At 39.9% G+C, this 27,980-nt stretch overlaps 1 protein-coding gene across 15 annotated transcripts in view; it reads right to left on the minus strand.

The window, feature by feature from the left end:
- Positions 1-27,980, minus strand: part of PTPRD (protein tyrosine phosphatase receptor type D) — a 1,741,884-nt gene that overhangs the window by 209,930 nt on the left and 1,503,974 nt on the right. For 7 of the 15 annotated variants that reach the window (XM_082266422.1, XM_082266419.1, XM_082266420.1 and 4 more), the window contains 4 exons: positions 27,452-27,757; positions 26,497-26,690; positions 13,742-13,768; positions 11,837-11,954 (listed from right to left, as the gene is read on the minus strand). The exons of 5 other annotated variants lie outside the window; for them this stretch is intronic. In XM_082266422.1, coding sequence (XP_082122548.1) covers positions 11,837-11,954; positions 13,742-13,768; positions 26,497-26,690; positions 27,452-27,757 — 645 coding nt within the window. The remainder of the gene's footprint in view (positions 1-11,836; positions 11,955-13,741; positions 13,769-26,496; positions 26,691-27,451; positions 27,758-27,980) is intronic. 3 more of the 15 variants (XM_082266423.1, XM_082266421.1, XM_082266416.1) reach the window with 1 other exon arrangement.

Raw genomic sequence — 27,980 nt, forward strand, 5'->3', positions numbered from 1 at the left:
TAACCTGGATTCTCCAGGGACCATACTCCCGAAGCAGAGAACCTGCCGAGGACTCCTCCCCACCCAGACAGGCTGGTAACCGCGGTGACAATCGTCCAGTGACAATCGTCCAGTAAAAAGGGGAGGAAGGATTCCAGATCAAGACTCCCTGGTCACCCGGCTCAGCCGGATCCGAAAGTCCAGAGAGTTGGACTCTAGTCCCATTCGAGAAGGATTGCCTTCAGGGCAATCCACGAGAGGGATTGAGCGCCAGCAAGCGATCCGGGGACAGCCATGAATTGGAAGAGAAAAAGCGCACCGGAAAAAACAGATCGAAACTCGATCTTGCAACTGGACCACATGACATCCTGAACCCCGCTGCCTGGGATCCGGGCAAGCCGTAGGTCCGAGAACTGGCAAGGATGACCCCCCCACCTCAAAGATGGGTGAAGACGCACCTTCAGGTCGAGTAAGCCTTGTCCGCAGCTCTGGAAAATACCGAACTCTTGTTCGCCAGACTAGGGTCGTTTGGAACCACCCGAGGAAGTCTCGAAGGACTTTGCCCCATCGACTGTCCCCAAGGGACGAAGAAACTGTTGTGAGCCGAAAGGCAGGGACCCCGTCCGCGAGGAAGGCCCTTACCCTTGTTAGCCTGTGGAAGAAAAGCACTCTTCCCCCCATGAAACCCTTGTATAATGTCATCCAGGGCAGCGCCAAACAAGCGATCCCCCCTGAAAGGGGAGATCCGCCTGCGCCAGCTGGTCCAACAGCTCCCCCAGGGCAGGAGGGACATGCCACTCACCAAGTCACAGCGTTGGAACTCCACCCATCAGGCAGAGTCTGCGTGGCAAGGGCAATCATGAACAATGTTTCCAGTGCAGACCCCGCCAGGGAGTACAGATCGCGGGCCATAGCCCACGTGATCCTATCCCCCAAGTCCTTAAAGGACGGGGATTCCTCCACCGAAACTACGGAAGTCCTATTCAGCCTAGAGAACATACATCCACCATAGGCGAAACAGTCCACTGTACCAGAGACTCCTTAAAGGGTAACGTCTAGCAGCCGCTTAGACACCCCAGGGGAATGTCTTAGACAGTCCCATCCTAAACGAGCATGCTAGCAAAATGTGCTGCTCTGGATGGCATGTGAGTGCCAGATGTTACCTGCGCCCCAGGCACAGCCACCACTGCGTCCTCCAAAATACAGGGTGTCACACACTGAAACAACGTGCAGTGCATCCAAAAGCGCCTGATCATGTGCGGCAGGGAAGGTAGAAATGTTATCCTCATCATCTGAGGAGACAGGGCGCGAGATACCAGACCTGGCAGGGAGGCCCACGTCTGCAGCAGCTGAGTCAGACTCAGAATCCGAGACATCAGATGAGGCAGGGGCAGGTGGGGAAACGTTTCAGCGCACCTCCCACCTCCCAAATGCTTCCCGAACTGCCGAAAATGCATTGATGGACAGTGGAGATCCGGAAGGTCCTGCGGATTCCGTGAGGGGGTCAGGTGGGGACACACGGCCTGCAGGGTCCATACGGAACCTGAGGAACCCGCCAGCAAAATTTGCAAAAAATTACAAAAATTTGTTTTTTTTTTTAAAGAAGTAGCCCCACTACAGCGCCCCCCCCTCTTCCGCAGATCAGGCACACGCTAATTAACTCCACCAAAGAGAGAGAGACTACCCTTAGTAACTCACTGTCCCCAGATAGCAATTGGATTTAACCCCCCCATAGGAGGGTCCCAGCGGTGGCTCAGAGAAAGGAGTGAGCCGGGAAGAAGGGAGGGGCTCCTCCACCAACAGAACGCCTCCAGGCACTCCACCAGCATTTACAGCAAAAAAATCCACCACGAAATGGCTGAAAACGCGTGTACCAAGATGGCCACCACCATATAAGCAGACAAGGCTACAACAAAATGGCAGCCCCGCCCGGCCAGCGCGGCAACAGGACTCCCCAGGGAGACCCCCCGCCAGCCCTCCTACACCATCCAGCCCTGGAGGAACCGACCGAGGCCCCCCTCGCATGATCGATCGAGCGCTGCAAACAGCGCACCCCCGGCCCCCCATGCGGCCTGTACACTAGGCCCAGCCTCAGGCAACAACAGGATAGAGGGAACCCCAGGAGTGGGAGGGTCCGACCATCCCAAACAGGACCCGACGCCACCTAAGTGGGGGGGCTGTCAGCCAAATAGGAACGCTGCGACATAAGCCTAGACCCTGTCGTATGCGTCCTGGCGAGACGTTTAACTCGCGGGGCCAGTACCCATCCACTGGGACTATGTCGCGGCTGACCCAGCGCAGAGCTAAGGCCTGCACGCGCTCGCTGGCACTGGGATGACCACTGGATATAGGGATCCAGCCCGTCGCCCAGTCCGGCATAATTGCTTGAAGATCTCCCAGAAAATAAAGTTCCAGAGAAAAAGATGCTAGCTAAAAAAAAATCTACATAAAAAAATAACTTTTATGCCAGGACCAAAGATCCCAGCAAGGAACTAGGTACTTACTCCTGACTAGGCAGATTAAAACTGACATCCTATGCAGGAAGAGAAAGGGTGTACCCTCCGGGACTGCCCATAGGCGTAGCCAGAAATTTTTTCTGCCTAGTGTTCTACTCCTGTAGGGGGCAGTATATCTCTACTGATATGGATCAGAGAGAGCTGTGTCTGTCAATGAATGATAAAGAAAAAAGAATTGTTGCTCTACATAAAGATGGCCTAGACTATAAGATTGCCAAGACCCTGAAACTGAGCTGCAGCACGATTGCCAAGACTATACAGCGGTTTAACAGGACAGGTTCCACTCAGAACAGGACTCGCCATGGTCGACCAAAACAGTTAAGTGCACGTGCTCAGCATCATATCCAGAGGTTGTCTTTGGGAAATGAGTGCTGCCAGCATTGCTGCAGAGGTTGAAGGGGTGGGGGGTCAGCCTGTCAGTGCTCAGACCATACGCTGCACACTGCATCAAATTGGTCTGCATGGCTGTCGTCCCAGAAGGAAGCCTCTTCTAAAGATGATTCAAAGGAAGCCTGCAAACAGTTTGCTAAAGACAAGCAAACTTAGGACATGGATTATTGGAACTTACTAAACTTATTTGATTCAGATGGTGTCAAGCCTGTGTGGTAGCAACCAGGTGAGGAGCACAAAGACAAGTGTGTCTTGCTTACAGTCCAGCATTGTGGAGGGAGTGTCATGGTCTGGGGCTGCATAAGTGCTGCCGCCACTGGGGAGCTACAGTTCATTGAGAGAACCATGAATGCCAACAAGTACTGTGCCATACTGAAGAAGAGCATGATCCCCTCCCTTTGAAGACTGGGCCGCAAGGGCAGTATTCCAACATGATAACGACCCCAAACACACTTCCAAGACAACCATTGCCTTGCTATAGAAGCTGAGGGTAAAGATGATGGATTGGCAAAGCAAGTCTCCAGACCTAAACCCTATTGAGCATCTGTGAGGCATCCTCAAACGGAAGTTGGAGGAGTGCAGGGTCTCTAACATCCACCAGCTCAGTGGTGTCCTCATGGAGGAGTGTAAGTGGACTCCAGTGGCAACCTGTGAATCTCTGGTGAATTCCATGCCCAAGAGGGTTAAGGCAGTGCTGAAAAATAATGGTGGCCACACCAAATAATGGTGTGTTTAGACATTAATGGCTGTGTGTTGAGTCATTTTGAGGGGACAGCAAATTTACACTGTTGTACAAGCTGTACGCTCACTACTTTACATTGTAGCAATGTGTAATTTCTTCAGTGTTGTCACATGAAAAGATATAATAAAATATGTACAAAAATGTGAGGGGTGTACTCAATTTGTGGGATACTGGATTCATATGGCAAGACTAAGCACAGCAACAAGACACAAGGAAGTTATACTGCATCAGCAAGGTCTATCCCAGGCAAAGATTTTAAAGCAGACTGGGGTCTCAAGCTCTTTTGTAGAAGCACAAAGAAATGGGCAATGTTGAGGACTGTATGTGCACTAGTCGGCCAAGGAAACTTAATGCAGCAGATGAAAGACACATCATGCTTACTTCCCATCCACATTGATGATGTGCAGCAGTGCCATCAGCAGAGAACTGGAGGAAACCATTGCACCCATCTACTGTCTGGAGAAGTCTAGCCAGAAGTTGTCTTCATTGAAGAATTGCAGCAAAAGCCATATTTTCAACATGGAAACAAGGCTAAGCTGTTCAACTATGCACTAAAACATAGGAAATGGGGTGCAGAAAAATGGCAGCAGGTGCTCTGGACTGATGAGTTAAAATTTGAAATATTTGGTTGTAGAAGGAGGCAGTTTGTTTGCAGGAGGGCTGGAGAATGGTACAATAATAAATGTCTGCAGGGAACAGTGAAGAATGGTGGAGGCTTCTTGCAAGTTTGAGGCTGCATTTCTGAAACTGGAGTTGGAGATTTGCTCAGGATCAATGGTTTCCTCAATGCTGAGAAACAGAGGCAGATACTTATCCATCATGCCATGCCATCAAGAAGTGTGTCATTAAGAACTATCTTCAGTGTAACGAAGAACGAGGAGTCCTGAAAGTGATGGTTTGGCACCCACAGAACCCTGATCTCAACATCAATGAGTCTGTCTGAGATTACATGAAGAGACAGAAGGATTTGAGGCAACCTGCATCCACAAAAGATCAGGGGCCAGTTCTCCAAAATGTTTGCAACAACCTACCTTCCGAGTTCCTTAAAAACTGTATGCAAGTGTACCTTGATGCTGTTATGAAGGCAATGGGTGGTCACACCAAATATTGATTTTATTTGGATTTTTCTTCTGTTTATTTATTTTACATTTTGTTAATTGATAAAAATAAACTATTAACCACTTCTGGACCGGAAGATTTCCCCCCTTAATGACCAGGCCATTTTTTTGCGATTTGGCAATGTGCTACTTTAAGGTATAATTGCGCAGTCGTGCGATGATGTACCCAAAAAAAATTGATGTCCTTTTTTTCCCACAAATAGAGCTTTCTTTTGGTGGTATTTGATGACCTGTGTGATTTTTATTTTTTGCGCTATAAACAAAAAAGAAGCGTCAATTGTAAAAAAAAAAAAAAAAAATCACCTTCTTCTATATAACAGTCCCCCAAAAAGTTAAAAAATCTATTTTTTTCATAATATTAGGCCAATTTGTATTCTGCTACATATTTTTGGTAAAAAAAAAATCCCAATGAGCTTATTGTGATTGGTTTGTGCAAAAGTTATTGCGTCTACAAACTACAGGAAAGATTTATGTCATTTTTTTTTTACTAGTAATGGCGGTGATCAGCGATTATTAGCGGGACTGCAACATTGCGGCAGACAGATAGAACCCCTAAGGCCCGGTTTCCACTGCTGCGGCTATAGAGTCGTGCTACTTCTAGCGCGACTCTGTAGTGTTACTTGTTCGCGGCTTTCAGTGAGACTTGTCCCTCATTATAGAAGGAAGTCGCACTGAAGTCGGCCCAAAAGTAGTGCACAAACTACTTTTCAAGTCGCCGCAGCTCAAGTCGCGGCAGTGAGAACGGGCCAAATAGAAATGAATGACTTTTGACCTGCTGTGCGACTTGACATGTGTCAAGTCGCACAGCAAGTCGCAACAGTGGAAACGTAGCCTAACTGGCATTTTTGAGGGGACCAGTGACATTACTAGAGTAATCAGATCTAAAAATATGCACTGTTACTGTAATAATGACACTGGCAAGGAAGGTGTTATCCCAGGGGCGATAACAAAGGGTTATCCCAGGGGCAATAACAAAGGGTTAAGCCTAGGGGGGTGTTTTTAACTGTGGGGGGATGGGCTTATGGAATTAATAAAGAGACCTGTGTTCCTAAATAGGAGGAACACAGGAGCTCTGCATTGATACCAGAAAGAACAACGGTCTGCTGTTTTTACAACAGCAGACTGCTGTTCTCTCTTCACGGGATCGTGGGCGCTTGGCAATCATGGATAAGCTTCCCCGCTGGCAAGTGGGCAGGATCACTGCATTCGCGGGAACCTGCCGACCTGCTGTGGCTGGTCGGCAAGTGGTAACACTTCTATTTCTGAAAGCATTCTTAATTTACAACATTTTTTTTTCACACCTGTCTAAAACCTTTGCACAGCGGTGTATATGTAAAGTTTATGTGAAGATTTTATAGTATATTGTTTTTTAAACCTATTTTATCATAAGAGGCTTCTTTTGGACTTTTCTGTTTCCCATGTGGCAACAGAAAGAGCAGATGCAAGGATGAAGGGGAAATTGAGTGATCCTAACCAGCGAGAGAATAGACACAGGAAAAACAACCACACATTAACCTATATATTTTTATAAGAGGCTATGATAGTTTTGTAAGTGACACTTTTTACATGGAAGGAATGATGGAGGATAAAATAAAAGAACCATAAAAGAAGGGGAGCTAAGAAAATCTGTGCGTTCATGTCAAGCATAAACTTTATAAACTAACTATTGTTATTGCAATGTCTATCATTCTGGAGTATCTAAATTATGATTAGCTCCTAAAGTGGAATGACGTTTTTTCATTTGTATCTGTCAGCAAGATTGTGTTACTTACATAAAGTAAACAAGGATCACCTACTGCACAAAGTCCCCTTCCATGGATATCATTATAATTGTGTTCTGCTCGTGTCACATATGAGCCTTTTCAGACTAACTGATGGCCCTGCAGTTGTGCCATAATCAGAAGAGCGCCTTGTCTTTGTTTACATCACAGTCATCTTTGGAAAGTCGCTATGCTCTCACAATTTTTTCATTCATTTATGGATTACGTATTTTGGAGGCAGAAGTATGGTTAGGAGCAGAACATGCTGAACAACCTCCAGCATAGCACTGGCATCTGGGTGGAGCATGGGGCAAAAAAGGCTAAAAAATGTATAAAGTAAGCTTATAAATAATCATTTTATGATTTCTGATTGCTAGGGAAGCACCTGACAATTTTCGCCTGGATTATAGCTCCTTTCTACCTCTCTTGCCATAGCAAACCTTCTGGTTCATTCCTGATGCCTAATGTATGCCACTACTGTGACAATTTCCAACTGGATCCTCAGATGACCCAGTTGTCAACATGTCTAGGGTTGTAGGGACAAGCAAAGTGCCTGGAGCTCTATAATGTTGATTGGGAGACAGGATTCCTTCAGAGTCCATGTCCCCTGAACCAATAAGGTGTAAAGTACTCCTCCAACCTGACAGGCTTGCATCTGTTGTAAGCATCCTCCATGAGATCAAAAATAATGTTTTCCCTAACTCCAGAACTGGATTAATGAGCCACCAGGTCAGAGAAAACCTGGCCCTTGGTGACAGGTGAATAAGTTTGCCCAAAGACTGAAGTAACTTGTCCCATGATAACAGGCTGTGGATTTGTAGGGGCCTGGAAGTGAAACTAGACAGACAGGACTGCCTCAAAGTCTCCCTGATGGAGAGAGGCTATGATAGACCTGGTGGATTCCATGTGGAGCTGTTGGGTTCGAATTGAGACATTTAGAGCCTCAACATGCAAGATGGGATAAATGCTCCCTTTTGGTATGGGAACTGTTAAAGTGGTTCTAAAGGCTGAAGATTGTTTACTTTAATGCATTCTGTATATACAGCTCCCTTATACTTACCTAAGCTTGATCTTTAACCTTTACAATCACTTTAAAGGGTTATAATAATATCCCTAAAATTTTTTAGGTAGAGGAACCCTGATCCAAGAGAACTGCAAGGGCCGCATGGAGGTCTGCTAACTTGTGTGATACAGAAAGTTTGGAAGACATAAAAGTGGGGAGGAGGCTGAGAACAGGACTTTAGTTTGTAGCCCTTGGAAACCACCTCCCTTACCCCGGCATTTGAATTGCTGTCTATCCCAATGTTCACAAAGGCTTCTATTATGTAAAGTGGGGATTTCAGGGATTTAGATGCCCAGAGTTTGTGATTCAACTGGACTTCTGGCTTGGGTTTGACCGCACAAAATTAAAGCCTGAAAGTAACAAAAGGAACTCTTCCTGGCCTCAGGGTCCTTTCAGCTTGAGGTCCAGGCTTCTTCTGCTGGTGTAAATGAGTAGCCCTTCCCCAAATGACATGCTTAATGAAGATCCAGTTCCAAAGAGACATTGACCCTTGAAGGTTAAGCACAGAATTTTTTTTTTTTTACATGCAACCAATATTTCAACGACAGAGTACTCCCTGTGTTCATTGAAAGGATGTTCAGTCAGGAAAACAGGAGAGATCAACAAACCCTTCTAAGCAATAGTGCAGGGCAATTAGTATGAGCTCTAAGCACTTTACAAATAGGGGATCAGTGTGGATGGAAATGGGACCTCGGGTTATATATTTAATCAATTCTTCGAATGTTTGACAGACTAATATAGCCATGTCAGGCTGCAAAGCAAGGCCTGCTAGAGAAAGAAATCATTCTCAAGCATTTATCTATGGAATCCTTAAATCCAATACAAAACATTGGATCATCCTCTACAGGAATGTTCAGTGTTTTTTTATTAAGATATCACACTACTGGATCAAATGACTTTTCAAATGGATATTTGGCTGCAAAATGTTTGGGAGGTGTAAAATGGTTTATTAAGGGTTTCCTAGTCAACTTTTGAAGTACTAGGGCCTATAAGAGATCCCAGGTTAGTAACAGCACAGGCAGAAGCTAAAGGTATTTTTTCATTTTTAGGGTGGAACACATCACATCAACAAAAATGGTCTCTCTAAACCTGAGATCTATGGCAGCTGCCTGTGACTCATCAGGGGTAATATAATCTATCAAAGAATTTTGAGTCTCTTCTTTAGACAGAGCCTTTTCAGCAGAAGGCATGGGGCCTACTAAAGCTGTAGGCAGGTCAGATAATCATTCTGGAGAGGAAGGCATTAAGATAAGCTTATAGCCTCTACGATACTCAATCAAAGCTGCAATTTGGCCCAAGAAATACTGCATAACTGCAGCAAAATCCTCCCAAGATATGGCAACAACCAACAGTGCTAAGTAAGACTCCAAGGAATGTAGGGACTAAAGCAGGCTGTTGGTGTCACCCCCTAAAAGGGAGTACTGCAGACTGACCTGGAACTTGAAGTGGATTGTAAGCTGAAGGGACCCCGATACAACAGTATTGGTTCCCTTGTATTTTTAATGATGTTATACTTCTTGGCAGGGAGATCGTAGCTGAGAATACTAGGTAAAACCTTATGTACTCAGGAACAGCAGGTAACTGCAGCCAACAGTAAGAACTAATTAAGGTGGTGGTTGGTGGGATGGTGCTATTTCACACTGAATGGCTAGAAAAGAGTGCAGAGTGTACATGTTCAATGCCCTGTCTACTAAAGCACTAAATTCTTTAATGATTTATTCTTTTTTCATGAAAAAAAATAATGGTGCCCAAAAAATAGGTAACTTTTGATGCTCAGCACACATGGCCTACTTATGAAAGAGTCTTCAGAAGCAGGGACACAACAGAGGCTTGGCCCTAGTTCTGGACTTGAAAAGTGCTCTGTGACTAACACAGTACACTAAGGTCTTAACAGTGCCCTAATGTAGAGCTCCCTGCTCAGGGATCACATTCCAGGCAGGCTCTGCAATTGTCCAGTCCAGTGGGGTCTGGGTATGCTCTCTAAATCTATTGGCATAAAGAAACTAGTTTAATCAGCATATAGATAAGTCAAGGATAACGAAAAAAAAAAATGGGAAAAATATGGCTGATAAAAATGGTTAGAGCGGCAGAGAAAAGCCATCCATCCTCCTAGGACCCTAGCAAAAAAAGGATTGTTGAGAGTGGGAGGGGTTATAACAGAATAATCACTGTTTTTTGTTTGCCAGCGTCCAAATCCTTTTATAATGCCCAAATTATCATTCAAACAGCAGCAGTATAACGCAAATTATCCTGAAATCTTTCCCTCAAAAAACAGTAGCTGTTTTACTCTTCCCATGCTGTACTAAAGAAATCCTATTTTTGGAAAAGAGAAGTAGCCTTCATAATAAAGCTAGCTTGTTTACAGTATAACCTTTTTCACCTAACATACAGTCTGATTCAAGCTCTGCTCTATACCTCATGCAGAGTTATGAGCCTTCTGGCAGCATGGCTGCTGAATAATATGACACTATGTTTTATTGCTGAATCTAGGTTGATGGAAGTCTGTAGGACACAACACCTATGTACACAGCAGGTGTGCTGTCTGTATGGTTTTGTGAACTCTATAAGTGCTATTACCATAACTCTGTTTTTAGTTAACTATAGTTAAAGTGGTTCTAAGGGCTCAAGGTTTTTAACCTTCGGGCATTCTTTGCATGAAGGTAAAAAAAACTTTGGTTTGCAGGAGCTACTCCAGCCCCCCCCAATACTTACCCGATCTTCCTCCAGCAATGTGCACTAGAGCCTCGGTTGTTTGGGGACTCTCCCTCCTTATTGGCTGAAACAGCAGCGGGAGCTATTGGCTCTTACTGCTGTCAATCACAACCAGTGAGTCAATGAGGAAGGAGGAGGCAGGGCTGAGCAAGAATAAAATTAAGCATAGTGTAATTAAATGTTTTCTTCATCAGCAAGTGAAAGAACAATGTTCTTTTGCAAAATGTAGGTACTACCTGGTTAGAGTTAATAGTAGCCTGTGATATCAACTTGTAGTAAGTATCATCCAAAGAGCCTAACCCTAGCCAAAGAGCAAACAAGTATTTTGTGTTTGGAAACCAAAATAGATGGCTCCTTATTTAGGAAAACACTACTTTTCTGTACTGCTTGGATATGCTGTTACATGAAAGAAGTGTGCAAAGCTTTGGTTTATGAGGGATTGTAGTGCTAACACACTCTATGGCTAAGCGCTTGATCACGTGAAATGCAGATTCACCTATCCTGCTACATTTTATGTGATTTTATGGATGTATTACAATAAAGAATTTGACTTTACGGGAATGCAGTCATCCCATATCCTTTACATGATGTCTCATTGTGAGCTGGACAGGCAACTGGCATTTGGGCAAAATAAAAGTGGACTGACCTGGAGCTTTATAATACAGTGTGTATGCTGACGTATTGTCATCAGTCTACTTTTGGTGCTTGAACTACCTCCACAGCAGAACAATCTGGAGCCCAGACATAAGGGCTCCTTCATCATCTGCCTTTTTGCAGTCTAGTAAATCAAGACTCATAAAACGAAATGTAATGATGATATTGCTTGTGAATAATCTACTCTTAAAGTTACTTGCTGTGGGGTTGTGTCCAAACTGAAAGGATTAACTGCTTGTTTTTTTATAGGTGTAGAGAAGCATTTTTACTACTGGCAGTGGACTGTCCCTTGGTATCAACATGTCCAATACAGGGTTACAGACCCTTATTTCATAACTTTACACTGCTGGAACATTGGTGGGTACGGTGGTGGGAGGGGGGGGGGGGGGTATGGTTGCTGAAGGGACCAATCTAGCAGCCTGGAGGTGCAGAGGATCAGTTAAGTAAATCTTCTTTTCATTGTCCTCTAAACATAAATAAGCTAATTATCCTTATAAAGTGGTTGCTTTTTTAAAGAAGAAAATAGTTTGGATTCAGAAAATATGTAAAGTGTTGTGACTTTTTTAGCACCCATTTCCATTATAAATGAGATACCAGAATTAGCATTAGTCACTTCTTGAAACTCAGTGTTTCACTGCTAAAATATTTGCAGCTGGAGCATTGATTTCACATACCTAGCATTCCTTTGTTATATCTACATTTCTAAAAACACAGATCATTCACATATCTAGTGCAATGTACACTATATGATACCTGATCATAAAGGCAGAGTTTTTTTTTTTTTTTAGAGATACAGCTGCCTGCTTCCCAGGTCCACATAAAAAAAAAAATGAATTTTTTTGCAGATGGAACAGATTTCAGTGTGTAGCTGTATGACAAGAATTAAGTACTAAGAGCTTTACCTGCACCACTTGTAGTCACAACTTTAGCCTTGCTACGAGCACCATCACCTTTTGTTGTATAAGCTGTCACAGTGATGGCATATGCTGTTTCAGGCTGCAGTCCAGAGATGATCATTTCCTGAAATTAGTAACAGGGAAAGGGAAAATTCAATGTCATGAATCATATGGTTGTTTTCTTCTTTTTATTACATTCTAAGTACTGTTTTGTTCTTTTTTGTGTACCTACATGGAAAATATTCCTTCACGGCAATTAAACAAATGTACTGAATTTATCATTTTAATGTACATTTTTTTCTAATTATAATAATAGTTTTATGCAATAGTATGATTTTATAACATAATTAAAGGATAACTATAATGGGGTTTGGTCAGTTTTTCTTTTTTATGTTTACAATTTTTTAAACGAATGGTTAATTATTAGCATTTTTTTTACGAAAAGTATTAGGTACAGAATGCATCCATGACAATTAGTTTGTAGTTTGTTGGTTGAACTGGATGGACTTGTGTCTTTTTCAACCGGACTAACTATGTAAAGGATGCTGGGCTTTTTGTGATTTGTGTTAGCTTGTGAGAATTTACCTGACTAAAAAGAAACAAAATTATAAAAACATAGTTTAAAACATGCTGAATGATGAAAATAACTCCAAATTTCTTTAACTATAAATATAATAAATACAAATTGTATGTGGGTAAGTAAATACAGTATCTTATGAGAAAAAACATTTTTTCATACAAACATTTATCATGAGGTCACGCCAATTTTTAATGTGAGCCCAAGCTATGTAAATTAACTAGGCTCCCGTGCCTCTTCTTGCTCTTCCTAGCTAAAAACTAGCAATAAATGGTGCCTACCTTCCTGGTTACTGCTGCAAGACTGAACTAGATCCCAGCCTACATGATGATTGTGACCAAGAAGCAGTGGATCACCGATAAATAGATACAGCCTAAACGTATAGGTCTATTTTCGATTGATATATGTAACTAGTTAGGTGCCAAGTAAGGATGAACTGGAATCCCAATCAGTTACAGACTTCCGGTTCCCTTAATTAATACGTTTTTGTTTTTTTTTATGGTATTGCCAAAATATAAAATATATAAAATCACAATATGTTGAAAAAAAATCTCCTTGTTAATACTCTAATTAACCTGAACAAGTCATGCTCCAGAAGGGGGAGTTTAAATTGAAAGCTCCTATATCAATCTTGCCCTTAAGCTATGCACATGCAATCAATTTTTTCATGGGTCTTCAGAGTTCTTGTGTATTCACGTACATGTTTCTTAGTAAAACAATTTAAAGACCAGATTTCAGCCTTCTAGTAATCACTGAAGAAAGTGCTTTTGATGTATTTTATATGTAAATAAATAAATATGTCAAAGGTAACTGTCTTTCGTGTTACTCCCTACTTTTAAGGTCAAAGAATATTTTAATGTAGTTTGCAAACATTTTCAACTTTGATTCATAAAAGATGTAAATGTTTGGTGTGTAAAGCAACACATTTTTGAGTGAACTCATGCATCACCCAGACTGCAAGAATAAAAAACAAAACAAAAAAAAAAACACATAGCTGTAGAACTGAATGCTAAAATAACATTTTATCATGAATGCACATCGATGGTCTTTTTACTGGAGATGCAGCCCAATTAAAGCAACATTAATACAAGCCATTCAAACAGCAGCCATTTAATCAATACTGCATATAGTAGTTTGTTGTTGTCACTGTATTTATTTTGGCTATTTTTATAAACATGAACTTCATGCCAAATTGAAAAAGCCAAACAAAAAACCAATGTGGAATGTTAGAGCATGCGTCTGTGCAAATAACAGAGGTAAAAAGAAAAGAAAAGAAAATACACACAGCACGCTGAAAATAAACACCTTAAAACCAGCAAATCCTTATTACTCACATGTTCAGTAGTATCATCATATTCCCACTGTTTTAGAGTAAAGAAGGTGGAAAAGAAAAACATAACAATAATAAAATTATGAAGAGCTATCTGTGCAGTTTGGGAATTTTAAAGAACTTTTATTTCCCTATCTATCAATAAGGGGAATAATAGTAAGTGGACCTATTTTAAATCATAGCATACATAGTATAGTGATGTTAAAGTGATTTTAAATTAAATTTTCTTTTAAAATAACAGTATACTTACCTGCTCTGTGCAATGGAATTGCACAGAGCAGCCCCAAACCTCCATCTCGAATCCCCCACTGATGCTCTTGGCTTCTCCCCTTCATGAGTTCCCACCATAGGAAGCCAGGCCTCAGGGGGGGCACATGTGCTGGCTTGCTCCTGAGCCACTCTGCCTGCATCTATAGACACAGACAATGGGGCTCGTCTCCGCCCCCCACTCCCTCATCACTAGCTTTGATTGACAGCAGCGGGAGCCAGTTGCTCTCACTGCCGAAGAAAAGCCTGTGAGACCAGGAAGTGAAGAGAGAGCTACTGCAGACAGGCACAGCGCTGGATTGAGTGAGGGCTCAAGTAAGTATAAAGTGGGGTGAGGGGGGGGATACTACTACCTAAATATTTTTTAACATAATGCAAAGAATGCAATAGGGTACAAAATGTTTAGGTTTTATAACCACATTAAAGTACTGTGTACATGTTTACAATTAACAAATATCTGTTACAAATTATTTTATGCAATAGGGCTGTTAAACCCTGTTGTCAATCCAATGTACGTCTTATTTTTGGACCAAAATATTTAGGAAAAAATCTTTAAAAAACTATGAAGGGGAAGAGAAGCTTTTCTTCTCCGTGCAAAATGATGCAAACTGAGAACGAAAACCCTATTGCTTCAAACTTTTGTTATAAAGAACAGCTATCATACAAACAAATGCCTTACAGAGTACATAAAAGAAATGAGCCAGTATTATAAAAAAGTACAAACAAATGGCCACTGCCCACACCTATATCTGGCCTTTGCAGCAAGGAACAGTGAAGCATGTCAAACAAAACCAAAGAAAATTCCCAGCTCTACTTACCGACCAGCCTGCAACCAACCAGATTATCCTGTCTAACAGTATGCATTATAAACAGCTGTTTAGTTTGCACACATTTGTAAACACATGCCTAAGCTATAGAGCCAATTCACGGCACCCCAGTATTATTTGCAGTCCTACCTCTAAATTTTGAGAGCCTTATAAAAGTATTATAATGCATGTGCTTCTACTATGGAGGCTCTCAAAATTTAGAGTTAGGACTGCAGATAATACTGGAGTGCCGTGAAGTGGCTCTGCAACTTACGCATGTATTTGCAAATGTATATCTGGGCAAACAAAACCCCTGTTTTTTAATCATACTGTTAGACAGGATAATTTGGTTGGTTGCAGGCTTGTCGGTGAATTGAGCTGGGAATTTTCTTTGGTTTTAGTATGATAAAAAGGGCATGCTATATAGTATAGAAAAATGTCACCAAAACTTGAAAGAAAACCAAATAAGTCCTAATGAACATCATTATTGCCTAAAACAATCATATCTTTGCACATCTCACAAGTTGAAAATATAATGGCCTCTGGCGAACTTGATGCTGTTTGGCCTTTTTGGTGCTACAGAGCCAATAGTCTAATTGTTCCAATCTGCTATTCAACTGCCCCGTGTATCAATTCCTTTGTTGAAGAAGAACTGAAGGTATCAACATACCTTGGGGGTATGAAAAGCAAATGGTGGGGGTATAGGACTGAATATAAAACATTTTAAATAATTATTTTTTATTATTGAACCTGTAATTCGGCTGATGCATCAGATGGCATGTAAGTTGCATTGTTAATGCCTTAATTACATGTCTTGATTGCACAAAAACAACAGCAAAAATGTCAGTATTTGTAGTTAGCTTGTGAATTTGTGATATAGTATTTTTATATAAAGAAATATGTTAAAATCCATATGGTTTTCTTTAGATATTGTGTACCTAGCTGTCTATATTAAAAGTAAAACCCAACTATTGTCACCTTTTAAAATCATACTGGTGCCTAATAGAACTTGTGATGATAATGATTTGGACAGTCTGTTGAAAGGGATGTGGCGACATATTGGCCAATCCACTGGGAGTCTGTAAAAGGTTAGGAATCCCTGGTTTATTGGTATGGTATTCCAGGGGGCTTTTAGTAAACTGTGGTTCCATCCAATTGCAATATATTTTCTAATTATGGGGCACTAGATTTTTGGCTGACAAATAATTTTAATGTGTTTTATTATTTATTCAATTAAAATGGATCATGAAAAGGTTACATATATTTCTTTATCACTGACACTGCAAATTAAAAAAATTTAAATTAAATTAAATTGAATTAAATAAAAAAAATATATATTTAACAATAACACAAACCATTATCAGTCTACAATATCTAAAAAATAATCACTCTGCGGACATGTATCTATTAAATACCGTATAGTTTTTATATCTATGTCAGAAATCCTATCATCCCAATTGAAAATCACATAGTTAAACAGAAATGTTTTTAGGTTTTGCAATTAGCAAAGTGCATGCTTGACTCTAGTAAAAGTGACCCTTGAATGCAATATTGCGCTCTACCTGTATACAAAGGCAAGGAAGCAATATGTCAAAACAAAAACCAAATTAATTATAAAGCAGTTGTATAATTACTAATGATTTGCTGGCTTCGAGCTAGGTTATAGACCAGAGAGTAAAAAGGGAACAATGCATTTAATCACTGGCAATAAGCTACAGGAAAACATGTGTCTCTGAAAACAAAAATCTCATATCTTGGATTTGTAGCTTCTTGTGTAAAGGAAATCCATACTGAGATGTATGGAGACTGCTACTGCTAATCACTGTTGACCTCTCCTGAAAATTCTACTTTTCCATAGCTTCAGTATTTTGTGGGTCACTGACACTAACAAGTATAGAAATCAGGAGTTGTGACTTCCACTTTTTCACTTTCTTTTGGCATGCTTGTACCAAGTCAGTAAAATCAGTGACGGGTATAACATTCTCAGGAGGACATCAGCAATGGTAGCCACCTTATTTCCCTCAGTTTATGTTCTTACTACATGTTTAATCATCAAATATTTCAAAGAAAGCTGTTTTTATGTAGTAAAAATGTGTTAGATATGTTCATGTACTAGGAAGAGAGGAAGAGTAATGCATTAAAAGTAATGGTTGCTCACCCAACTCCATATATTAGAACCACTTGCTGAAAATGTAATATACACATTTTTAAGCAAAATCGTATCCCCCTGTGTTACCCCATGGGGTAACAGGGCCCAATGACCCCACTCCCTTTATGATCTAGGTACTACCTAGCACTGTAGAGGATGGCATAGATGTAAAATATATACCTATGATAGTTGCATGGTAATGCTTTGTTTTGAACTAAATTACATTTACAAATCTCAGTGTTGAGGATTTTATAAAGGTTTGTGTAATTTTACTTTAGTGTTTTTTTTTTTTTCTTTGCAGTGGTTTAGCTGAAATTGGTTTTGCTTCACTAACAATATACAGTTAACAGAACATTTTGCAGATAATTTAAATCTTTCATTTCTGAACAGAACATTGGAGGTAATTGAACACTTTTTGATGTGGTATAAGGAGCTTTGTAGCTCCAACCTTATATATAATATTTTACCACCCCTGGTGCACCAAAATGTATATATATATATATATATATATATATATATATATATATATATATATATATATATATATATATGTACGCACTGGTTGGTGCCTGCTTTAAACTATAGGTTATAGGCTATAGTTCTAAAACTGAAACCTGAGAACAACAATTTAACAATTAATTTAATTTTAAGTTATGAAATGCTGTAAAACAAGAAAATACATTTCTCTGGCAAACATTTCGTAGTAACAAACTTAACATAGTAGAGTTTTTCATGTATATGTCTCAAGTGCATTAAAAGGAGTGTAGTTTAGTGTGGTTGTTAGATCAAATGCTGGCTTCTCTTATTTTTTAAGGAACTCCAGTGGCAACATATTCCCACTTCCCACCAAACTTCCAAATTTACCCAACTGCTTTAGTCTTTAAAAGTGATTGTGTTAGCATCCTTGTTGCAGGGAAGAAAAAAACATTACTTTTGGAGAAATCTAGCCATTGTAGTCCTGAAAATTAAAAGTATCCGACTACACTGGTACCCAGGCAAAATTTAAGAATTTAACAGAGATATACTCTTTAAATTTTCATAGCAAGGACTTAAGACTTTATTATCATACATGTTACTGTTGTTCTGTGGTACATTACAGACTGGGAATATGTTATCCCAACATTTCAAATTTCTGATGAGTGCCTGCTGTACCGTGTACTTGTATGAAAAAGTATCCTGTGAAATCCTTGGTGTTCCTGCTAGTTCCTCTGATTTCCTAAAGTTTCCAAAACCGACCACACTAAGCAGGAGAACACACTGTGGTCAGTTCTCTAGCTCTGCTCTCCTTCAATGATCAGACTTGTCTTGACACAGCCTTTCACTGAGAAGTTCAGTGTGCTGCTGCTCTCTTCCCCCCAGCTCCTATGCAGCTGAGAACAGAGATTATGTGTAAGCTGATTCAAGTTCTCACAGCTATGATGAAAAGTGACTGTTAATCCCCTCGATTTGTAAAAAGAATCAGCAAAACTTATGCAGAGGGTACACATTCAAGTGAACATAGTCAAGTACTAAACCATCTATGAGATTCCATATACTAGTGATTAGAATCGAGATACAAATGATAAATTCCAATATGCTTGGATGTTTTGGCAGCACAGTGTACATGATTTTTGACACACTGTTTAGCTTTGTACACCTGTACTTTATTGCTCAGTGGATAAGTCCCGTTTCTTTTTAATTATTGTTTAAGAAAGTCCAATTTTTTTAGATAGAGAAGCCATAAAAGCCGCATTTTCAGATGTTAAACAGCAGACTAGGACTGTACCGTATGCATCGGACATCAGTATATCATCAGCTATGTATGTTCAGGGATTGTAATCATTTTGTGTGTTCCCCGCAATGCACATGGTACAATAAATAGTAATCCCTGCTTTGGTTTTTTTTTTTTTTGCGCTAGAAAGTAGTCTCACTAAGTTGCATGTGACAGCTTGCAACACTAATATGATACAATTTATTATTGTTCAGCTGTCTTACTTTTAAAACCTTGTAAGATCACATGCAACTTGCACTGTCAGAACATCATTTTTGAAGAATATATCATTCTCTACCTAACCTTAATTAAATAAAGCTTACTATAACTCCACATTTAATAGCTACTCTTAATTATATTTGTTATAGAATGTGTTTTAGAGAAGAATCTGAACCATGAGGGAATCTAGTGTGTGGTATTAAATAACTTAAAACAATGATCTGAATTATGTCTACAAATACATGTTTACAGGGGTCATTGATATATGAGTATTTTAACACTTTCAAGTTAGAGGAAATGTTACAATCTTATTAGAAAACATGTATGAAAACATGTAAAACACTAGAAAACATACACTGCTATTGGATCCTGAGGACACAATTGAGATACCCTACAATAAAACAAAAATGGCAATATACATCTGTAAGTAAAAGTCTGTAAACCCCTTTTTCGGATTTCTGCATGAATTGCTACTAAACTGACCTTCACCTAATTCATGACAATAAAAGAAAGAACTCTTTATACTGCCATATATTTACTGAATGATGATTTAATTAATCAAAGTCGCAAATGGAGAAAAGTGTGTGAGCTGTTACAATAAGCAGCTAGCATGAATGCCTTTACTGACAAAACCTTAATCAAATTCTATCTTTCAGTTGGAGTGAGGCCAGTTGTCCTGAGCTGGTGGCTATAGCCGCCGGCAGTAATCGCATACACAAAATCCAACAGGCTGCTTGTACTGAATTTGATTAATGGATTGACTTCAGCACAACCAGTCTGCCCATAGATGGATCAAATCTCAGCCGCTACCGTCTATGGCCGGATTTAGGCAGGCCATGCATTAATCTTTTTTTTCATTCCACCAGGTTGAACAAAAAAAAAACCATTACCCATTTTTCCCAAATCTCGCTAAGCCATTGTTCTGATAGTGGGGAGACTTCCTTACCATCAGAATACATTGATCAATGCAGCCAGCTATAGCCGGTGGCACCAATCATATGTGAAAAACCTGACAGACTGGTTGTACAGAAGTCAATCAGTAAATTGACTTCTGTACAACCACCTTGCCCATACATGGATCAAAATTCACCAATCCAGCAGGGACTGGACAAATTGAATCCATGTACGAGCACCTTTATACCTTGGTCTTGGGCCACGGGCTGTGTTGCTCTGCTTTTCACATCAAAGAATGTTTGAGGCCTGGTTCACATATGTGTGGCCGCGGTTTCCAGCCTGGGATCCAGTGCATTTCTGTTTACCCGTTCAAGTTGATTCAGGTCAGAATTTTTGCCTGAATTTGAACCTGAACTGACCCAAAAACACACAGGATGCTTTTGGAACCCGTGCCACGGTGCCCCGGACCTGTGTGAACTGGCTCCATTGAGAGGCGGTCACTTTAGCATGTCATGCGATTTGGATGCAGTGAAAACTGCATCCAATTATTACATATGTACTGCCTGAATATCTGTTTGTGGGCCAGACAATATTTATCACATATGTAATTAATGTACACATTACAAAATTCAGCTTAGCGCTCACTCCGGAGGGGAAGACTGGCATGCTGCTCTCCTCAGGCAGGGAACTCCAACATGGGTACATGAAAAAGAGAGAAAGGAGGCGCAAACACCTAGTGCATTACCCGTGGTCACTGTTTGCAAAATTTTAATAAAATGCCAAATGCATACTCACAGACATAAAGATGATAAAATCATGTTACAAACATCCACCATGTGTGAACTGGAACAAGTCCTTTAGTCAGGACCGTTAATGCGTTTCGGGTGTCAGGCCCCCTTCTTCAGAGCTGAAGAAGGGGGCCTGACCCCCGAACCTTAACTGACCCAAAATTTACTTAAAATGACACCCACACCCCCCCCCAACCGCCGTCTCTCTACCTCTCACCTGCTGCTTCCTCTCCTCTTCCTGCCATGGTCTTAAATGCCTGTACTGCCCGCCGGCTCCCCCCTTCTACTGTCCTCTGCCTTCATCACCTCACCCATCCCCCCTCCAAGAATTCTAACCCACCATTAGCGCGCATACCCCCCCACCAGCATGGATCTCTGTAGATCCTATACAATCAGCGACTACCTCCGCTGCTACTCCTACTGGCAACAGCAGTTTTTATTTTCAAGTCCTGAGAGCTTCCCCTGTTCGGTGCCCCCCCTTCCCCCGCTCATCAATCCCGGCAGACCCTCTATGCAGCTCTACTAGTTGGCTTTCCCTCTGCCCCCTCCCACTGGCTGCAGGGGGGGGAGGCTGTCAAACATGTTTTTACTGGCCCCTTTTCTTCCCTGAATGAACAAAGTATTCAATATTGATCACTCTGTTCCTTCCTCATTGACACAGAGTAAACAAAGTTTACTCTGTGTCAGTTTGTGAATGAATGGCAGACTCTAAACATACTCCTCTGTTATTCATAAAAGTGTTGCTCAGGTTGCAGAGAAAGGAACTGTCTTCAATCTTTTTCTCTGTCCTAATAAAGAGACATTAGAGGTCTGTTTAGAACCCTGATGTCTCTCCAAAGGCCCCCACCCCCCCAAAAAAAAGAAAAAAGTAAAAATATATATTAAAAAATAAATAAAGTTGTAAAAAAATAATAAAAATAAAAAACATGCATCTAAATCTCCCTTGCTGCTGAAGCCCGATTTGCGTTTGGATCACACTCCACAGGCTACTGACAGGCGGTGAGGAAGCGATTCAAAACCTCCTCCTCACCTGTTTTAGCCCTATTTGACAAATGCGCTGAAGCCACGTGCATCGCATGCAGCTGCAGGGTCTTTGCAGCATTTCCTTGTGTAGTGTTCAGAAAAGCGGCATCACTACAAGTCTGATGAACTGTGCCACGGCCACGGAGCAAAGCATCATGGCCGCAGCATTTAAACACCCCCATTCGCTGGTTATTGCAGTACAATCGCGCAAACAAGGCCTAAGGCTTCATTCACACGGGTCATACTACAGTGAGGCTGTGTTTAGCTGCACAGAGATGCACAGGTGTTCTATGAATCCCCATTGGGCATGCCGTTGATGTTAATTGGGACAGAGCAGCTGCACGGGAATGCACAGGTGATCTGTGCATTCCTGTGCAGGCAGTCCTATCTATATCAATTGGGATGCAGCAGCTGTAAAGACACAGTCACTGTTCCCAACTTGACATCTATGTGGGTGCATGTCACTGAACTCCCATTGTCTGCATTTTGGGCCATGCACCTACACCTGCACAGATGTCAGTTCTGTCCTTGCAGCTGCCTAATCCCAACTGACAAGAATAGGACTGCCTGCGCAGGGATGCACAGAACACCTAACACCTGTGCTTTCCCATGCAGGTAAATATGGCCCTCCATGGGCATTCACTTTAGTATACCCCATGCAAATGAGGCCTTAGTAGTAATTTAGCAATAATTTTGTAGGTTATGCGGCATTTGTGTGGAGAAATAGAGATTTTAGTGTTTTTTTTTGTGAAAATAGAGATTTGATAAACATTTGCGCAAAGATTGCGTGACCTTAAAAATCAGTAGAACCTTCTTTTTTTTCTATTGGTCATGTGCTTTCAGAAAATATATGGCTTGGGGGGTCTTTTACAAACTCTGAAAGCTGTAAGTGAAAAAGGAAAACCTCCCGATTTTTAGAGAAATTTGCATATTTACATCTTTTGCGTATGTTTAATTTTCACCATTTCCCAAAAAGGAGCAATTTAAAATTTGAAAAATACTTATTTATGAACTCAATATAGGTTAAGCTTTTATATTTAGCAGCAATTTAGGAGGAATTTTGTAAAATGTGCTGTGTTTTTATCTGCTAATAATGTATTTTTAGCAAAAGAATATTGTTTTGATAAACGTTTGCGCAAAGATCCCAGGGTCTTAGAAATCAGTAGCACCTTTTTTTTTATTCTGCAGGTCACGCGCTTTCAGAAAATATATGGTTTTGGGGGATCTTTTACAAACTCTGAAATGTGTAAGGGAAAAATGAAAAGCTCCAGATTTTTTGAGAGTCTTGGAAATTTACATTTTTGAGTACGTTCGATTTTCACCACTTCGCATAAAGGCACAATTTAAAATTTACAAGTATTAGTTATTTATTAACTCAATACAGGTCAGGTTATTAACTAAATAAAATTTTCTATGTTTGTATCTGCTAATAATGATTTTAGTGCATTATCAGCGAAAATATTGCTTTGATAAACATTTGCGTAAATATCGGAAGGCCTTAGAAATCGGTAGTACCTTTTTTATTCTACTGGTCATGTACTTTAAGAAAATATATGGTTTGGAGGGTCTTTTATAAACTGTGAAAGCTGTAAGGAAAAAATAAAAAGGCAATGAACAATTGCTACAATGGTCCAGCCAGCTGAGTTTAAAAGTGGAGCACAGGGCCTGGCAGTGAAACAGTATCTATTTATTTGGCATAACATCATCTTTCACATTTTACAAAAAAATTGGGGCATATATTGTTTTATTTTTATTCATTAAAGTGTATTTTTTACAAAAACCGCTGAACAAATACCGTGTGACATAAAAAATTGCACTGATTGCCATTTTATTCCCTAGGGTCTCTGCTAAATAATTTTCTAGCAAAAAACTACTGATTCAAACTTGTAAACAAAAAGTGCGAGAAAAGTATTTAGTTACAGAGTTTTTTATTTACATTATTTAATACATGGTATATGCTTTTATAAAGTTATTTATATTTCTATTGACATTAAATGGTACCGTAAAAAATCCCACATGTTGTTTTGGACAGTACAATGTTTTTTGAAAGATGGGTTCTATGAGGGATGAGGGTAACAGTCCCCGTTTAATTGTATGTGCCAGGAGTAAAAGAGAAGGTCTTAAACAAATTATTTTTCCTGCATAGCTGTTCTAAGGTATTCCGACCCATTCCCATATACAAAATGATTTGAGTCTATGTATATAATTGTAACATCTTGCTTGAAAGGCTTGCTTCATAACTTACTTTTTTAAACTTACTTAATTTACTTCAGGACTCTAACCTGCCCAGTACAAGTGTTGTCGGTTTAGTTTACTTGTTTACCAAAGATAGGTGAGGTTGATTTGCTCATGGTGTAGGAGCTGTTCACTTAGCAAAGCCAATGTTAGTAAATAAGGTGCACAAGTATTCATTTTAAATACCCAAAATATGCAAAAGAAAAAAAATGCATTTTTGCTATAGCATGATTAGCTTGTTAACAGGAACACAGTTTCACCTTATTTATTTACATACACTTTGCTAAGTAAACAGCCTCTACTACTTTAGTAAACACCAATGTGTAGTAGTTCCATGTGTTGGCAGAGATTAATATTCATTACTTTATTCAAATTTTAGTTGTTCACTGAAATAAACTTTTTCTCACAACTATAGTGAACCTAAAAAGCCCTAAAGGGTCCTGGTCATTTGAAAGAGATATATTTTAATAAAGCAAACAAGGTGAAGGTTTACTAGATATACATTTATATGTAAACTATACTTTTAGAAATACATTGGGATAAACAATATATAGAACCTTGCATTTTTATGTTGAAATGAAGTTTTCTGGCGTACACCACCCAGATCAGATTTCTGCAGTAGGTATAAACAGGTGTGTGTGATGAGCAGTGGACAGCAAGCCTGTACAAATGTATGACTGGCTGGCAATGTCCACAGCTGTTCACATAAGGAGTGATTATGTGTGGTTAACGAGTAACTCCACTTTTGTGGGGGAAAAAAAATTAGGAAATAAAAAAAAATAATATAGCATATACAATTGCGACACAAGTCATATTGTAATTTAACGTTATTAATCACTTCAGCCCCGGAAGGATTTACCCCCTTAATGACCAGGACATTTTTTGCGATACGGCACTGCGTTAATTTAACTGACAATTGCGCAGTCTTGTAATGCTATACCCAAAAAAATGTATATCTTTTTTCCCACAAATAGAGCTTTCTTTTGGTCGTATTTGATAACATCTGTGGTTTTTATTTTTTGCACTAAAAACAAAAAAAGAGCGACAATTTTGAAAAAAAAAAAAACACAGCCAATAAAACAAAGCCAATAAAAAATAAATAAAAAATAAAATGTTTTCTTCCTTTTAGGCCAATATGTATTCTGCTACATATTTTTGTTAAAAAAATTCCAATAAGTGTATATTGATTGGTTTATGCAAAAGTTATCGCGCCGACAAACTAGAGAAAAGATTTATGGCATTTTTAATTTATTTATTTATTTTTTTTTAATAGTAATGGCGGAGATCAGCTAATTTTTAGCGGGACACTTTTGAGGAAACCAGTGACATTACTACAGTAAACAGTGCAAAAAATATGCACTACTACTGTACTAATGACACTGGCAGGGAAGGGGTTAACACCAGGGGCGATCAAAGGGTTAAGTGTGTCCCTAGGGGATGCTCTTTAACTGTGTGGGGGATGGGCTCACTAGATAAACACAGAGATCTGTGTTCCTAAATAGCAGGAACACTAGATCCCTGTGTTCATCTCTGACAGAACGGCGGTCTGCCTTATTAACATCGGCAGACTGTCGTTCTGTCTCTCTGGGTAGGGATCGCGGGTGGCCAGCGGACATCACATCCGCAAGACCCGCTGATTTGTTCCTCCTCTGGCCAATCAGTGTGTGCCCCTGACAGCGCACGCGCATCCCCGCTGGCAAAATGACGTACAGGTACATGGTTTTGCGCAATAGAGCCAATCTGCTGCGGTATATGTACTGCGGCCGGCCGGCAAATGGTTAAAATGGTCTTTCCTTTTCAATATGCAGTACTCTAATTTTCTGTGAATTGCAATGCAATATGGCTACCTGGAGGCATTTTCTACACAGATGGTATACGGGACACCCCCAAAAATGTAATTTACTTGTTGTGTGATTGGTTTAGTGATTTTTCTGCACTAAGATACAAATCAGATTTTGAGCAACCCCTGCAAAAAAAATAACATTTTTGGTGGGATACTCTCAAAGGGAAATACCATTTAAAGGGATGCAGACCCTGCAGTTTTCCTCATTAGAGCCCTGCTGGTGCAGCAGCTGATTGGTAATTATAAAACCACTCCCATACAGATTCAGTCTTAGCATATGGACACAGACAAACAAACAGCTATTTCTTCAGAATAACAAAAGGTAGGAATCTGTAACAAAGTTTGTTAAAATCCCTGCAATGTACATAGATCACTCAGAGGGGAATGTTTTTCTCAACAAACGTTACTCTTTAAGGACAAATGAACAGTCCTTTTAGGCAGTATGTGTCTGGGGAGGGGGGTACAAAAGTGAATTTTTGACTATGGTCTTTACAAGTTCTTTTAAATTAACTGGTTTGGGATAAAACTACAAAGGTGCTTTAAAATTCTACTATCATATATTCATTATGGTTACACTGATACCGTTTTTTTTACCAATGAGTAGCGAGCAATTGCTTAGTATTGGCAATACTGATACTGGTTTTGGTGTAATCCTAATATTCATAAAAATAAACCAGACACAATAGGTAAACAACCATATGCTAGCTAATAGTAAGGTATTGCTATAAAAATATATGCAAATACTAATTTTAAGACATCTTAATATGCAGGTAAGGAACAATTACCTGTGCATCAGCCAGCATTACATCCTTTAGCATGAGTGGGCCTTTGGATTCTCCATTTTCCATCCTCACATAATGGACCTGGTATCCACGAATTTGACCATGTTGCTTGTTAGGCACCGGGGAGCGCCAGAACACTTTAACAGTTGTCGAATTCACAGCCTCTACCTCGACTTTGCGAGGAGGACCACTAGGAACTGGAAGAACATCATTTGATAAAACAAAATTACAGCCATTGGTCCCACCCACTGAATAAAAAGCTTTTGATGCAAGCAAATAAAAAATTCAAAACTATTATTTTCTATTAAATAGTGAAAAGATCAAAAAACATGACTAATGCCAAAATGGAAGAAAAAGGGTATCTGGATAAGAGAAAAACATGTAAAAATGTAAAAAAGCCAAGGAAGATGCTTTGAAAATTCAAAGCACTTTAAGTTGAAAGGTTGTACTGATCAAAATAATAAGACAAAAACAAAATGTTTAAAAAAATGATTGGTTTTCACGTAAAAAGTTGAAAGATTACTAAACTTCTTTTTTATTCTTTCTGGAAGTACAATGATCACAAAATACAAGACAGCAAAATGAGTAAACTGAGCATCAGTTTCCACAAAAACAGGGTAGAAAAGGAAAAAAAAAAATAAAAATCAAGAGGAAAGGAAAGATTGAGACATTTCAAAGAAATCGAAATGTCAAGATTAGTATAAGAACTGACGTGGGAAAAAACAAGAAAATAAAAACAAGAAAAAAAGCCAAGAATGTAGGAAACAGAAGTAAAAGAGGTGTTTCCAGCTATTTTTAGTCAGTTTGAAGAGGAAAAAGGAAAATTGCCAAAAGGCATCGTAAAAGAGAAAAAATAAAAGTGTTGAAAAAAAAAAATAAATCTTCCCATTATTCAATGGAAATACAGAGGCCTGAAGAGAACCAACAGGTATATACTGATTGAGAGGAGGAAACATACCATCTTCATCTGTCCGAATCAATACGGTAGCACTCTCTGGGCCTGGTCCAACATCAGTGTAAGCGATCATAGAGATATGGTACTGAGTCCACTTTTCCAGCTGTTCCAAAAGGTACTCTCTAGTTTCTGAGGAAATGCCTGTAATTTCATGGGGCTTATTATCTTCTCCATCAACTCCAGTGTATTTGATGGAATAAGCTGTGATTGCACCATTCTGCTTGTCCTCTGCTGGTGGTAGCCAACTTACCAAGATGCTGGTAGAGCTTTGGCTGTTACATCTTATGCCTTGTGGAGGAGCTGATGGCTCTGATTTCAGTAAAGCATTACAGGGAAGTTGAAGTGTATAGATAGGAATGATCCAAAAATAAAAAATGAGGAAGAAAGGAAAAAAAAAACAAATAGAAACAAAACCAAAAAAAAAATAACTAAATTGGGCAACAGAATGAGAACCAAAATGTAATATTTTAGGGAACAAAATGTACCTTGGCTTGTTAAAATGAACAGACTCAAATAAAAATAAAAATGGACA

The sequence above is a fragment of the Pelophylax lessonae genome, assembly GCF_965119305.1.
Source record: "Pelophylax lessonae genome assembly, chromosome: 1".
Classification (NCBI taxonomy): domain Eukaryota; kingdom Metazoa; phylum Chordata; class Amphibia; order Anura; family Ranidae; genus Pelophylax; species Pelophylax lessonae.